At 43.5% G+C, this 14,079-nt stretch overlaps 1 protein-coding gene across 1 annotated transcript in view; it reads left to right on the top strand.

The window, feature by feature from the left end:
* Positions 1-14,079, top strand: part of LOC116518710 (prosaposin-like) — an 85,090-nt gene that overhangs the window by 61,092 nt on the left and 9,919 nt on the right. The window contains exons 4-10 of the mRNA XM_032232226.1: positions 782-856; positions 1,391-1,516; positions 6,483-6,680; positions 7,689-7,841; positions 8,017-8,076; positions 13,028-13,141; positions 13,404-13,478. Coding sequence (XP_032088117.1) covers positions 782-856; positions 1,391-1,516; positions 6,483-6,680; positions 7,689-7,841; positions 8,017-8,076; positions 13,028-13,141; positions 13,404-13,478 — 801 coding nt within the window. The remainder of the gene's footprint in view (positions 1-781; positions 857-1,390; positions 1,517-6,482; positions 6,681-7,688; positions 7,842-8,016; positions 8,077-13,027; positions 13,142-13,403; positions 13,479-14,079) is intronic.

Genomic DNA, 14,079 nt, shown 5'->3' with positions numbered 1-14,079 from the left:
GTGTAGGCCAGTGATAGACATTGAATCTCATTGACTAAGCCCCATTAAATGAAATCAGAATACCAAAGTATCCATAGGAGTAAACACAGTTTATTACCGTATTTTAAAGTCTTGGTGCCGTTTATATCAGATATTGCCCCAACCAACTGTCCTTGATAGGTTGTAATCAATACATCTTCTTTCTTCTGGCAGTAAGAGATTAAACCATCTCATCAGCACTAGCAACAATGGCATTATTTAATTACTCTTTACAGGAAAAGCAAAAATATAACCCTACTTCACTCTACTACAATAGAGACTTTCCTTCCAATATTGTACCAAATTGTAATTATTTGGATAGGACGCAACAACTTCATGATGACCTAGGTCAGCAATGGCTAACCTTTTCTGGATCGAGTGCCCAAAGCGTGTGCATGCGCACGCCCGACCCTCCAAAATGCAATGCGTGCACGGCCCCCATGCATGCGCCCTGTCCCCCATGCACGCACCCTGCCTCCCACGCATACACCCACCCACACACACACACATACATCACATGTGCCCTGTGCCCCACGCATGCACAGCAGAGACCCGATGACCAGCTGGCCGGTGGGAGGCACGTGCATGCACGGTGGAGCTAGGGTGACAGTTCGTGTGCCCACAGAGAGGGCAAGGGGGTTCCACAGGTTCGCCATCACAGACCTAGGTCTTATTGTTGTTTCAGAGGAACTTATGCAACTAATTTAGTCCAAACAAAACAATTGTTCTCCTAGTAACACTCTTCTCTTCTTTTTTTCCTCAGAAAAACATGAAATGTACTCTTTGTAAACTTATTGTAGTTGTGATGGCAAAGATTGTTCAAGACAACTCTACAGATGTAAGTACTGCACTGTACTATAGGCTTGGGAACTGTAGTACCTAGAGGTGTCAGAGGAGGGAAGGAAGGGGGGGGGACACAAACACAGTTATTGATTTATTTATTAATGAAAGAATTGTTTTTAAGAAATTTGAAAGAAATGTTCTGTGTAGTATTCTAATTTAGACATCAGGCTAAGCCATAAAGTGGCTTGTTTAGTGTCACTTAAAACAATGTAGCTTATAAATAATCATTTAGTTAGTGTGATATGTGAGGTAGGCCATTATGACCTAACCAGCAAATAATAATCAAACTAACTATGGCTTAAATGTTGCTATGAACGTCTGAGGATACCTTTATGACACTAAATTAGCTTTATTCAAAGTGAGTTTTTCATTCTTACACCCCCACCACCTGCTTCCCCCCCCCCTCAATTCTGTTTTCAAAGATTGCTGCAGCCATTGGGAAAATGATAAAAGAATCTGAAATGGAACAGAGCAAAACAAAGAAAAACAAAACAACTTATATCTTTCTCTATATCATTCCCTTTTCTAGGAAAGACTTGCTAAGTTTTTTGAGAGAGGATGCCAGTATCTTCCCTTCCAGGATTGGTCAGTCAAATGCAAGAAGATGGTGGATACAGGACTGGTCATTATCACGGAGCTTAGTAAACAAGTTCAGGTAAATTATCTTTTGACTATTATGGGAGTAGGTTGGTGCTGATGCTTCTCCCGGTGACTGTTTATGGAGACCAGATTCAAGTCAACCATTATCTATCTGATGGTTGATTTCATTTTTTTACTCTGCAATCGACATGATTGCTGGTTACTCTGAAACTAGCATGGTTGGGCAAAGATCTCTCTGATACCCTGAAAGACAAAAAGGACAAGTACAAAAAATGGAAAGAGGGACACATAACTAAGGCAGGCAATCAACAGGTAGCCCAAATCTGCAACGATGAAATCAGGAAAGCAAAGGCTCAGAACGATCAAAGACTTGCAACGAAAGCCAAAGGCAATAAAAAAAAAGTTCAACATATAACATTCAACATATAAATAACAAGGCAAAAATCAAGGAAACAGTGAATCCACTAAGGAGAGAAGATGGCAAGGAAGTAACAGGAAGAGGTGGTATTCAGCCGGTTCGGTAGCAGAACCGGTAGTGCGGACAATCAGTTGGCCCCGCCCCCAGAGGTGGGTTCCTACCAGTTCGCACCTATTCGGTAGAACCGGTTCGTCAAATCTACCGAACCGGTTAGAAGAGGTTCCACCAGTGGACCCGGAAAGCAGGCCACACCTACAGAAGAGGTTCCAAAAATTTTTGAAACCCACCACTGACACACACACACACACAGAAAGACAGACAGACACAGAGAGAGAGAGAGAAAGAGAAAGAAAGGAAGAAATAAATAAATAAAAAAAGAAAAAGAAAGAAAAAGAGTGAGAGAGAGATGAAAGAAAAAAAGAAAAAAGGGGCAGAGAGACAAAAGGAAGGAGAGAGAGAGAGAGAGAGAAAGAGAGAAAACATATGGCTGGCAAGCCATTCCCACCAGGTCACATGGCCGGCAAGCCACTCCCACAAAGGAGGCCACACCCACAGGGTAGGTTCCAAAATTTTTTGAAACCCACCACTGCCGCCCACCCATCCTTGCCCTATCCTGTCCTTTATTTCCTGCTTTCTAGCACAGCTCAATCACATGGCTCAGCTGATTTCCCCCCCCCCTTCACTGTTCTACTTCCTGTTGGTGACTTGGAAGGTAAGCAGCTGAGCTTCTAAATGCTCCATTTTCAGCGCTGCATGCAAGTGCTTTAGGCATGTGCGCTCACCGAACTGGTTGTTAAACCGGCAGCATCCCACCACTGGTAACAGGCAGTACAGAGAAAGCAGAGTTGCTTAACTCATTCTTTGCATCAGTCCTGCAAAAAGAAACCATAGCCCAACCTACCGAAAACATAACAGTAAAACACAGACCAGAAATAAAAATTAAAATAAGCCGGAAAGTGGTAATAGCAATAGAAATAGCAGTAGACATATACCGCTTCATAGGGCTTTCAGCCCTCTCTAAGCGGTTTACAGAGAGTCAGCATATTGCCCCCAACAATCCGGGTCCTCATTTTACCCACCTCGGAAGGATGGAAGGCTGAGTCAACCCTGAGCCGGTGAGATTTGAACCGCTGAACTGCTGATCTAGCAGTAGCCTGCAGTGCTGCATTTAACCACTGCGCCACCTCAAACATCTGTCTGTTTTTGATAAATATAAATCCCTGGGATCTGATGGATTACATTCCAGAGTTCTGAAGGAGCTGGCAGATAATACCTCAGTACTATTGTACCATACCTTTGACCATCTGGTCCAACCCCCTGCTCAAGCAGGAGACCATTTCAGACAAGTGGCTCTCCACTCTCTTATTGAAAACCTCCAGTGATGGAGCACCTACAACTTCTGAAGGCAAACTGTTCCACTGCTTAATTGTTCTCACTGTTAGGAAGTTTCTCCTTAGTTCTAGGTTGCTTCCCTCCTTGATTAATTTCCACCCAGTGTTTCTTGTCTTGCCTTCAAGTGCTTCTGCTATGAGTGACTCAATAACTTCTAGAGGACTAGAGTTTGTGTGCTCTTGGTAGGGGTTATGATATCCAGGAATGTATGTCCTGTTGAAGGACTGAGATTACAAGTCACAACAAATCCCAGACTCAAGATCTTTGCCTTTTTCCTGAGACTGCTAGTAAAAAATCTGAACGGTACTACAGCTGCATGCTAAGAATTGAATGTCACTATCTTTATGAATAAAGATCGTGACTGTTTCATGGTTGTGTATGTTACCCTTGGGTATCCTCCTGTTGAAAGAAATATCCTGGGTTTAGCTCCAAGTGGGGAAGAAGACACTGGAGACATGGAGGCTGCTTGGAAAGATGGTTTATTGTTGGATAGGGCCACATGGCTTGAGCCCTGACCAGAAATGGTGATCACATGTTTCAATGTAGGTGAAGGAGAAGGACTGAGGAAGGGGCTTGCTAGGCTTTTTATACCCTGTTCAGTCCCACCTCTCTGTTTCCTGTTCCTGTGTAAGAAATGTATTCTGACTGGTTGTCAGATTCCCATGGTGCCATGCAGGGGGTTACTCTCTAGGCTGTGAGGAGTTCTCAGATGCCTTGTGGTCAGTTGAGTAATATATCCCTTCCCCCTACAGCTGCAGTGAGGAGAAGTCTTTATTATGTAAAGTGGGCTGGCCGGGCCATCTTAATGGCCCATTCACAGTAGGGATGGGCAGAAAGCTATAGGCAACTATTCTGTCTTTTGAAACATGTTTCTTTTCACATCCAGAGAAATATTCTGCCTTTTCAATATTTCCTAGGATATTTCATTTTTCTGGGAGAGGGCTGGATGATAACTTTCCACACTCCAACTTGAAGAGTTCATAGGATTATTTTAGTTGAATGTTTTAGTGATTTTAAAATATGAGCTTTTTTTTATAGAAACATGGAAAACAGTCTCGCATTTGACTGGCATGTGTAGGTTTAAATAAGTTGGTTGTTTGGAGCAGAATAAATATGTCACTAAAATTAAAATTCTGCAGTCAAGTTTGGAGATATTTTTTTTCCCCCCAAAAAGCATTTGAAAGTCACGGAAACCACCTCCTTTTCACATCTGACCTGATGAAACTGGTTTCGCAGGCTTTTGAAGTACTAGAAAAGACTTCAAAACCCATTTGACCAGTGACACCCACATAATTAGCATATACAAGTAAGAATGATATCAGACTAGATTTATTTTTTTTCTACTTTCACATGTGGGGAATTCCAGTGTTTTTGTCTGCCAGTAGTCAGCAAAGCTGGCAGCAGAGTCGGACAGTGAGGGGGTTGGGGAAGAACATGGGCCATTCTTGAGGGCTGAGGAAAGTTCAGACAAGGGCTCTGGAGGGAGTTAAAGAGTAGTGAGGCAGAAGAACAGCTGGAGCCTGTTCCCAGTGTGCGCATGCGCAGAGCTGCCAGAAGACAAGAACAACTAAGAAAGCAGGGTCGACTTGGGAGTAAAGCCACACCTTGGAGGTGATTGGCCCCTCCCATGGGAAAGAGGAACAAATGGGGAGTGGGCTTTTGCAGGGAACAATCGGGTCATTTGATTGGTTCAAGAGTGGAAAGTTCTGTTTGTGACTGAGAGACTCTGGGCCCAGTTTGCCTTGCCCTGCGTTTGGAAACTAGTTATCTGGCAGCGCTCCAAATGAGATAAGGTGTGTGTGGATTAACATTCCTCTGAAAGACTCTTTACTAAGCCTTGCTGACTGTGAATGAAAGGAATTCACAGTCGTGTAAATAAAAGAGGTTTTGCAGGGAGCAAGACTTTTGCAGGAAGCAAGCCTGGGTCAGAACAATAGTGAGCTAGATTGTTAGGTAAGCTCCCCATTGGAAGAGCGAGTACGTTCAGAGAAGCGTTGTGAGAGTTGTGTTGGAGAACACACAAACCAGCATACAGAGACACTGCAGTTTAAATAGGCTTTTACTTGTGGAAATAGAGGTATCAGAGTCCATCAAACAGTCCAAGTCATACATGGATAAGACAGTCAGTCATCAACGTCTTTCAGTTAAGGGATAATCCAAATAACATAGTCCATAATCATACAATCAGTCCAGTACACAAAGTTTACTAGTAGTTGCAAAACTTATAATAGCTCACGGCACACGCAGATCAGATCAGCCCAGCATCTAACAAACAGAGAGCTAACAGTCATTCTGGCTCCCTCTTATGGCCGATTGAGGAAAAGCAGCAACCAATCACATTTTACAGTATGATTTAAAGAAACAGGTATAGCATTGTTACATGATTTATACATTGCCAACCCAACCGTTAGATTATATTCCTAACATAGATGTCCCTGAAGACGTGGGGGAGACATGGTGGAAGAGATAGGGGTCTGGAAGGTGAATCTCAGGAGAAACGAGAGATTGTGAGAATGCCTACATGTACTCCTTGTGAAGAAAACTTCAGGAACCCAGGTTTTTGTTGTTGGCTGGTGAGCCAACTTGGAGTAACTTGGAGTCTATAGATTTCAACTAAGCTCACCGTTTCTCGCCATCATTTGCAAGGAAACAAAAGTTTGAGGGACTAAAAAAATTGTGCAAAACAGCATTCTGCCTTCATGGCGGTACATTTGCTGATGCTGCCCCCATGGTCTGCCCTCTTCTCTCACAGAGCCTTGCGCAGCACAGTCAAATTTAGCACGGAGCCATATTGCGACCTTGCATCGGCTCGGCAAAAAAATGCAACTGACATCCAGTCAGTTCCTTTTCCTGCAGAGCTGCCTATGTTGGGATGCCCTGCCTCCCTACTGGCCAGCTGATCTTCGGCCCTCTGTTCCTGGGCTTGTCGACCTCCAGATGTCAGATTCCCAGCACCAGTTCAGACGTTCCTGACTCCCCCACCTGGGGAAGGGGGGAGAGGGAGGGAAGGACAAAGAGAGAGGGGGGGGTGTTGTATATTTTAAGGGTGAAATGTGTCCCTGGATGTCCTAAAAGTATTTTTGCCATTTTGCTCATCAACTCATTGAGAGGGGGTAAGGAAGTAAGACTCTTCAACGTTGAGCTGGAAGATGGCATTTTCCAGTTTCTCTATCCTTTTTGTGAAACTATTTCTCTCTTTGGCTTTTTCTAGGATAGGCCCGAAATTGTGTGTGGCGCTTTCCTCCTCTGCAATCAGCCAAATAGCCCCGCTGGAGCCCTGAATTTTCAGAACCAGCCAAAATCAGAAGAATGGCCTGAAATAAGAGACTTTCGTGAAATGCTGACTCCCTTCATGGCTAATGTGCCTCTTCTCTTCAGTTCTCAAGATAAACCCCGAATGGGGCCTTGGGTGAGGAAATAGCTGGGATCCTTGGTCCCCTCAAAGGCTTGGGATACCTGAACCTAGAGCTTCATTTGACTTCTAAGGGCTGGCTGCTCCTTCAGACAAAGTTCTCATATAAGGGTGAACATTCAACATCCTCTCGACAGGGGTGGGCTTCGAAAATTTTAGCAAGGAATTCTCTGCCCAGTTGATTGGTGGGCCATGGTGGGCAGGACCTAGTCGGCCTCCTGCATCATGGTGGGGGATGGCGTTTTTCCCCTCCCTGGCTCTGGAGGCTTTCCTCGAGCCCCACGGAGGGCCAAAACGGCCTCCCCAGTCTCAGGAGGCCCTCTGGAGGCCAAAAATAGGCCCATTTCTGGCTTTCCTGAACTTCTGGTAGGGCCGTTTTTCACCCTCTCCTCGCCTCCGCGCACGCCCTGCACTTATCTGCATCCAAAACGTCCTGCAATCCAACTCCTGGGGACTCCTGGGAGGGGTGGGGTAGGATGGGTGGGGCCAGCCAGGAGTGGGATTTTGGGGTTCTCCGAACTGCACAGAATCTTAGAGATTCCCCTGCCAACCCCCAGAAGCCCAGCCCTGTCCTCGTGTCATCTGTCTAATCCCCAAAATGTGTAAAGATGTACGCATGGACAATTTGCAGGAATTCATTTCCTTCAGCCTGGCGCCAGCCAGATAAAATGGGCAACTCCTATGGTAGCTGAGAATTTGGGAAAGTATCAGATTAGGAATTATTCATGCATACTTGATTTGTTTCTTGTGGGAGTTTCAGCAGCCCACATGCAAGTGGATGGGAGTGGATCATTTTGGGGTCACCAAATGCCTGTGCGGGGTGTAGCTAATGCTCAAGGTGGACATTATTTCTACTGTGGTAAAATTATTCATCTCATCTCAACTGTGTTTCTGGAGGTGTTAATGTATTAACCCCTTTCCACAGCAACTTCCTTTATGAGATAAACTTTGGCCACAAAAAATTAGCAGGTATATTAATCCTGTGCTCTCCTCCGTTATCTTTAGTTCTGGGAGAGTAATGTAGATCCATGTCGTGAATGCAAGGCGGTGGTTGATGAAATACGGGAAACCTTGAAGAACAGTCCCTTCCTTAGCCAGACTCTGCAGGATTATGCCAGGCAGAGTTGTGATGCTTTGGGGACCCACATGGCATATGAGGTAATTCACTTAGCATCTCTCTTAATAATAGGGGAAACATGGATGAGGGTCATCTCAATGAGGAAGCCAAATGGAATTAACTGAACTGCTCAGAAATAATTTATTGATTATTATGGCATGGGTTCATCTTTGAGGATTATTCACATCGCTGTTTTTTTGGTGTCAATTTCTTTAGTGCAAGAAATATGTCCCTGAATACGCCCACGCTTTTGTGCAATTCCTCATACATCTCTTGGTAAGTTGATTGCATCTTCATGTCTTTTGCGAGCAAGAATGCATGGTTAAGGTCCAACTTGTTGTTGATAATAATTTTATCCTAAAGTACGATTAAAAATATAAAAATAAGCACAGACTGGAGAAGGAATAAAAACAAAAACAAAAAAAGAACACAAGTGCTGAAAGTTAAAAAAATGAAAAAGAAAGAGGAAAGAATATAGTACAGAAAAAAAGAGAAACATCTAAAGAAATTACTTCTCCCTTCATCACAAATAATAGGAAGACTTTTAGCAAACTTATCCCCTTCTCTTAATATACAACAAATGAGCTAATCTTCCATATCCCATCTCTTATCTATAAATTCTTACGGTCCAGTTTATGATAGTAAATTTTTGTAATATTTGAAATGCTACATTCTAGACCAGGGGTGTCAAACTCTATTTCATTGAGGGCCACATCAGGATTATGTTTGACCTTGGGGGGCCGGGGTGGGCGTGGCCAGGCTGGGTATGGGCAATTTGACATTGGGGGGCACCTGTGGTGGCCCAAGCGTTGTGCCAGTGAAAGCAGCTCTCGAGCTCCATTTCTGGCTCCTGCAACCTTCTGCCAGTGAAAAAGGAGCTTCATTTTCCCTGGCAGAGGGTTGCAGGAGGCTGTGGCAGCCGAAAATGGAGCTTGCGAGCCCGTTTTCACTGGCAGAAGCACCGTGGGCCGGTCCTTCGCTGTTTCCAGGGTGACCCCATGGCCCAGATTTAAGTACCCCCGGGGCCGGATCTGGCCCTCGGGCCTTGAGTTTGACACCCCTGTTCTAGACATGGCTGCTCTTTTAAAACTCAGCTGGGCTAAAACTCTTAGCTACCTAAACAGTTGCAACACACTTGCAATAGGCTGGGAAAAAGAAATCTTTTAAATGGCATAGAAGTAAAAAAAACCAAAAGCATTAATTGAATCATCTAAGCAAAGATGCGTTTTCGCTCTTTGCTGCATACGTAACCAAGAAGAGTAACAGGGTAGAATGTGTTGTCCTGCAAAGAAATAACCTACCAGTGCAGAAGATTCCAAGACTATAGACCTACTTAAGTAAAAATTTAAAAAGTGGCTCAGTGGCTAAGACGCTGAGCTTGTTGAATCCCTAGCGTAATGGAGTGAGCTCCCGTTACTTGTCCCAGCTTCTGCCAACCTAGCAATTCGAAAGCACATAAAAATGCAAGTAGAAAAATAGGAACAACCTTTGATGGGAAAGTAACAGCGTTCTGTGCGCCTTCGGCATTTAGTCATGCTGGCCACATGACCACGGAGACGTATTCGTGCAGCACTGGCTCTTCGGCTTTGAAACAGAGATGAGCACCTCCCCCTAGAGTCAGGAATGACTAGCACATATGTGTGAGCGGAACTTTTACCTTCAAGTAAAAATAAATAGAAATCAATTTTATTAAACTTAAAATCCTTACACTTTGTTCAGCAAGGATAGCCCAGGCTTCTTACCAAGGGGGGACTGCACGGACATGTCCCTTAAGTATGGATGAATCTCAGTTCCTCATGCATTTGATTGCAATTGCTAAAATGTATTAAGAGTATATAATCCAATATCCTGCTTTGCTCTTAAAATCACTCTGATCGAGACATGATTACCCATGTTAACAGTTATACTTTTTGTGATCACTTCTCATTGCCATTGTTGGAATAGCCTGCTTCCAATTACCTTGGACATGGCCATTTCCCCTTCCCATGGACACGACTTAAGTAAACCACAGGGAGAACAAGAAGACTACACCAAAACTAAAAACAATAGGAAACATAAACATTCAACATGGCTGCTGCTCAGTAGTGGGTTGTTGCTGGCATTATTGTTGGTTCGGCGTGCACGCAATTTTGTGCGCATGCAGTTGTTTTACTCACGCGCCATCAGACATGCGCTCTGCACGTGTACACATTTGCCCATAACTGCAATTACAATTGTTCTGCACATGCGCGGAACTGAAAAACAAGATGGCGGTGCCGCCAGCGCTGCTTTGGAGGTGTGGCAGGCCTGGGTCGCTGCTGGTTCCAATGACCCAGACTGCCAAATGACTACACTGAACTGGTAGGAACCCACCACTGCTGCTGCTTCTCTGTGCTGTGCGCTTTCAGGATGGGATTTAGAGGAAACCGGCATCTCACAACTGCTAAATTGCATAAGAGACACTCTCTCCCCCAGCGAGAGCAGCGGAGAGAAGCAGCCGCTGCCCTGGAGAGCAGAGATGGAGCAGAGCAGCCCCTGAAAGGCCTTTCGGTTGACCCTCGCCCCATAGCAGAAGCCGCGCACATGCGCATGCACGGAAGCCGTGCGAGCATGCATGGACGTGCGCTCACATTTTCAGCGAACCAGTTGTTAAGTGGGTTGAATCCCACCACTGAGGACAACCATTACTATGCCTCATACTGCCTCCTGATTGGCTGGGCTGGGCTTCATTGTGATCAAATACCATTATGATGCCCATGTGATCCTTCATAGTAGATGAAGGCAATTTGTATCTGAGGGAGGGTGGCAGCCTCTGATCACCTCAGCTTTGTTTTCTAGACCAGTGTTTCTCAACCTTGGCAACTTGAAGTCGTGTGGACTTCAACTCCCAGAATTCCCCAGCCAGCTATGCTGGCTGGGGGATTCTGGGAGTTGAAGTCCATAGGACTTCAAGTTGTCAAGGTTGAGAAACACTGTTCTAGACATATTCTTTCAATTTTCTGTTCTGGTGGCAGAACATTAAAAGAATCTGACAGAATAATCGGATGGAATAAGGAAGATACCTAGTTAATATATGGCATTTTTGCTCAGTCGGTAGAATTTATGTTTTGAATATATTTGTCTTATTGTCTTTTCTTTTCTTTTCTCCTCACCTCGGTTAATTTGACCACAGGATGAGGTATGTATGCTTTTCCATTTCAAGCTTTTTTCATGTTGTCCTTTTTGTGTAAAACAATGGGAAACCGTTTTATCTGACTGAAAAGAGTTTGGGTTTTGGGGGGAAAAAGAAAGTACAGTAGGCGATACTTCCTCTTTGTGGTTTGCAAGAGGAAGGTAAAAAGGAAGCCTTCAAAAGCTTCATATGCTAACAGTTTGAACATTGGGACAGTTTACTGAAAAAAACTGAAGACCCAGAGTTACTAAAAAAGAAACAGGTTTATAATCTTAGGAGCCCAGAGTTAACCCACTGAATGGGGAGCTTGCATTTCCTAGAATTTCAATTCCTAGATTTTTTTTCTTAACTGATAATGCTGGATTCTCTTGTTTAGCAGCTTCCAAAAGCTTTGCAGTTTCATTTTTACCATTTTAAGAAAAACCATCCACAGGGCAACCTCTTCCTATCAATACTATTTCAGCAGGCAGGAAGACTCTACCAACAGGTAGAGTGGCATATATGAGTAAAACCAGGATTTTCAGGTCTTTCCTCTCTTTTTTTATTTTTCCTTCCTTCAGCAAGTTCTGGAGTTTTAAAAACTATATTTTGTACAATGTACTGAAGCCAATCACCTAAACCCTGTAAAATTTAGCGCCGAGGTGGTGCAGTGGTTAGAGTGCAGTACTGCAGGCTATTTCTGCTGACTGCCGACTGCCTGCAATTTGGCAACTCGAATCTCACCAGGCTCAAGGTTGACTCAGCCTTCCATCCTTCTGAGGTGGGTAAAATGAGGACCCAGATTGTTAGGGGCAATTTGCTGACTCTGTGAACCACTTAGAGAGAGATGTAAAAGCACTGTGAGGTGGTATATAAGTGTAAGTACTATTGCTATTGTTATTTAGCTAGCTTCTTGATTAGGATTGCTCACCTTCATTATGACTGCAACCTGTTTAGTTAATTCAGAATTCAGTGCCTTGTTCAAACCCACTTGGTGGTCCCCCACATAATGTGAATCGAGCCTATGTTTGGCCTTTTCTAGTATCACAGAATCCTAGATTATAATATTGCAAGACATCCTGGAAATCATCTTAGCTCACTGTTTGCCCAGTTTGGGAATCCAGTAATACCGCTAACCTAACAGATGGTCATCCAGTATTTATTTAAATCCCCCCAACAGGGGTTTATGCAACAGTTTTTGTAGTTTTCAATGAAATGACAGGAATTTTTTTATTAGAAGACGACAGGGATGAAATCCAGCAGGTTCTGACAGGTTCTGGAGAACCGGTAGCAGAAATTTTGAGTAGTTCAGAGAACCAGCAAATACCACCTCTGGCTGGCCCCACAGTGGGGAGGAATGGAGATTTTGCAATATCCTTTCCCTAGGAGTGGGGAGCGAATGGAGATTTTGCATTATCCTTTCCCTGCCATGCCCACAGAACCATTAGTAAAAAAAATTGAATTTCATCCCCTGGAAGAGAACCTCAATAGCCTTGGGTTGAAATAGGGGGTTAAGGGTTGCAAAACCTTGTTTCAGTTGGAGTACATGCCACTTTAAGGAGACTATTCCCTACATCAAAGGCAGTGATTGGATTCAAATTTGTGTACTACTGGTTTTGTGGGTGTGGCTTGGTGGGTGGGGCGTGGTTTGGTGGGCGTGGCAGGGGAAGGATACTGTAAAATCTCCATTCCCTCCCCACTCCAGGGGAAGGTTACTGAAAAATCTTCATTTTCTCCCGATTAGCTGGGACTCGGGAGGCAGAGAATCGATGAGGGAGGGGCCAGTCAGAGGTGGTATTTACTGGTTCTCTGAACTACTCAAAATTTCCGCTACCGGTTCTCCAGAACTGGTCAGAACCTGCTAAATACCACCTCTGATCAAAGGAGTAAAATGTGGGACCTTTGCAGCTTTCTATCTCTTTAAGGGATCCATGTAAAAATCCACATATGCTAACTTCATACAGTCATGTCTTAACGTCTGATCACAGCCAAATACCAAAAGTAGCAAATGAAAAATCTTGATATGGTTACTATACAATACTATGGCATTCATAAAAATGAAACATTAGCTGCTAATGGAACCTTTTATTCTTCTAGTCACCGATGGGAATTTGCGGTAAAATTGGATTCTGTGACGCTACAAAACTGGAGCCTTTTGATCCATTGAAGGCAATACAGTACTTTTCAGACTTGTATGGAACAGTAGTTAAGGTATGTATGTATGTATGTATGTATGTATCATCTATCTATATCTATCTATCTATCTATCTATCTATCTATCTATCTATCTATCTATCTATCTATCTATCTATCTATCTATCTATCATCGACAGTCTGCAGAAGGACAGAGGCAAAGGTGATATTCTACCGGTTAGGACCAGTTTGCCCGAACTGGTAGCGGAAATGGTGGGTGGTCACGCCCGCCCACGCCCAGCTCTATGGCATCCCATTTAAGCCCTTTTTTCGCCAAAAGCACATGCACGGAATGCTCACATTTGCAGAAGGCTCACATTTGCAGAAGGCTCACATTTGCGAACCAGTAGGGAAGGTAAGTGTATACCACTTCTGGACAGAGGCTAACAACATTGTCCAAGTACTTATATATTGACACTGAATCCTTATGCAAAGCTACAGAAACAAATTATTACTAAAATTTGATAAAAGCAATATAAAATGGAATTTGATAAAATACAATTTAAAATGGAATTAGAATAAAATACAGTCTAAAATGAAATTTAAATAGAGTACAATAATTTAAGATATAGATAAAGTATGATAAAATTATAGTTCGGTGTCACTCCTGCAATCTACCCCAATCAGTCTGTCTCTCTCTCTATATCTATCTATCTATCTATCTATCTATCTATCTATCTATCTATCTATCTATCTATCATCCATCTATCTATCTATCTATCTATCTATCTATCTATCTATCTATCTATCTATCTATCTATCTATCTATCTATCTATCTATCTATCTCTATAAATGGCTCTGTGAGTGTGTGTGTGTGTGTGTGTTTCAGCATAACTCTGGAATGTCTTGAGCAATTTCAACCAAACGTGGTACACAGATGACTTACTCTCTGGAAACAAATACTGTGGGGTAAAACATCCCTAACACCCCTCCGTGCGTCCATGTGTCTCTCTAT

Source organism: Thamnophis elegans, chromosome 15 (assembly GCF_009769535.1).
Source record: "Thamnophis elegans isolate rThaEle1 chromosome 15, rThaEle1.pri, whole genome shotgun sequence".
NCBI lineage: Eukaryota > Metazoa > Chordata > Lepidosauria > Squamata > Colubridae > Thamnophis > Thamnophis elegans.
This window is presented reverse-complemented; position numbering and strand designations above follow the sequence as displayed.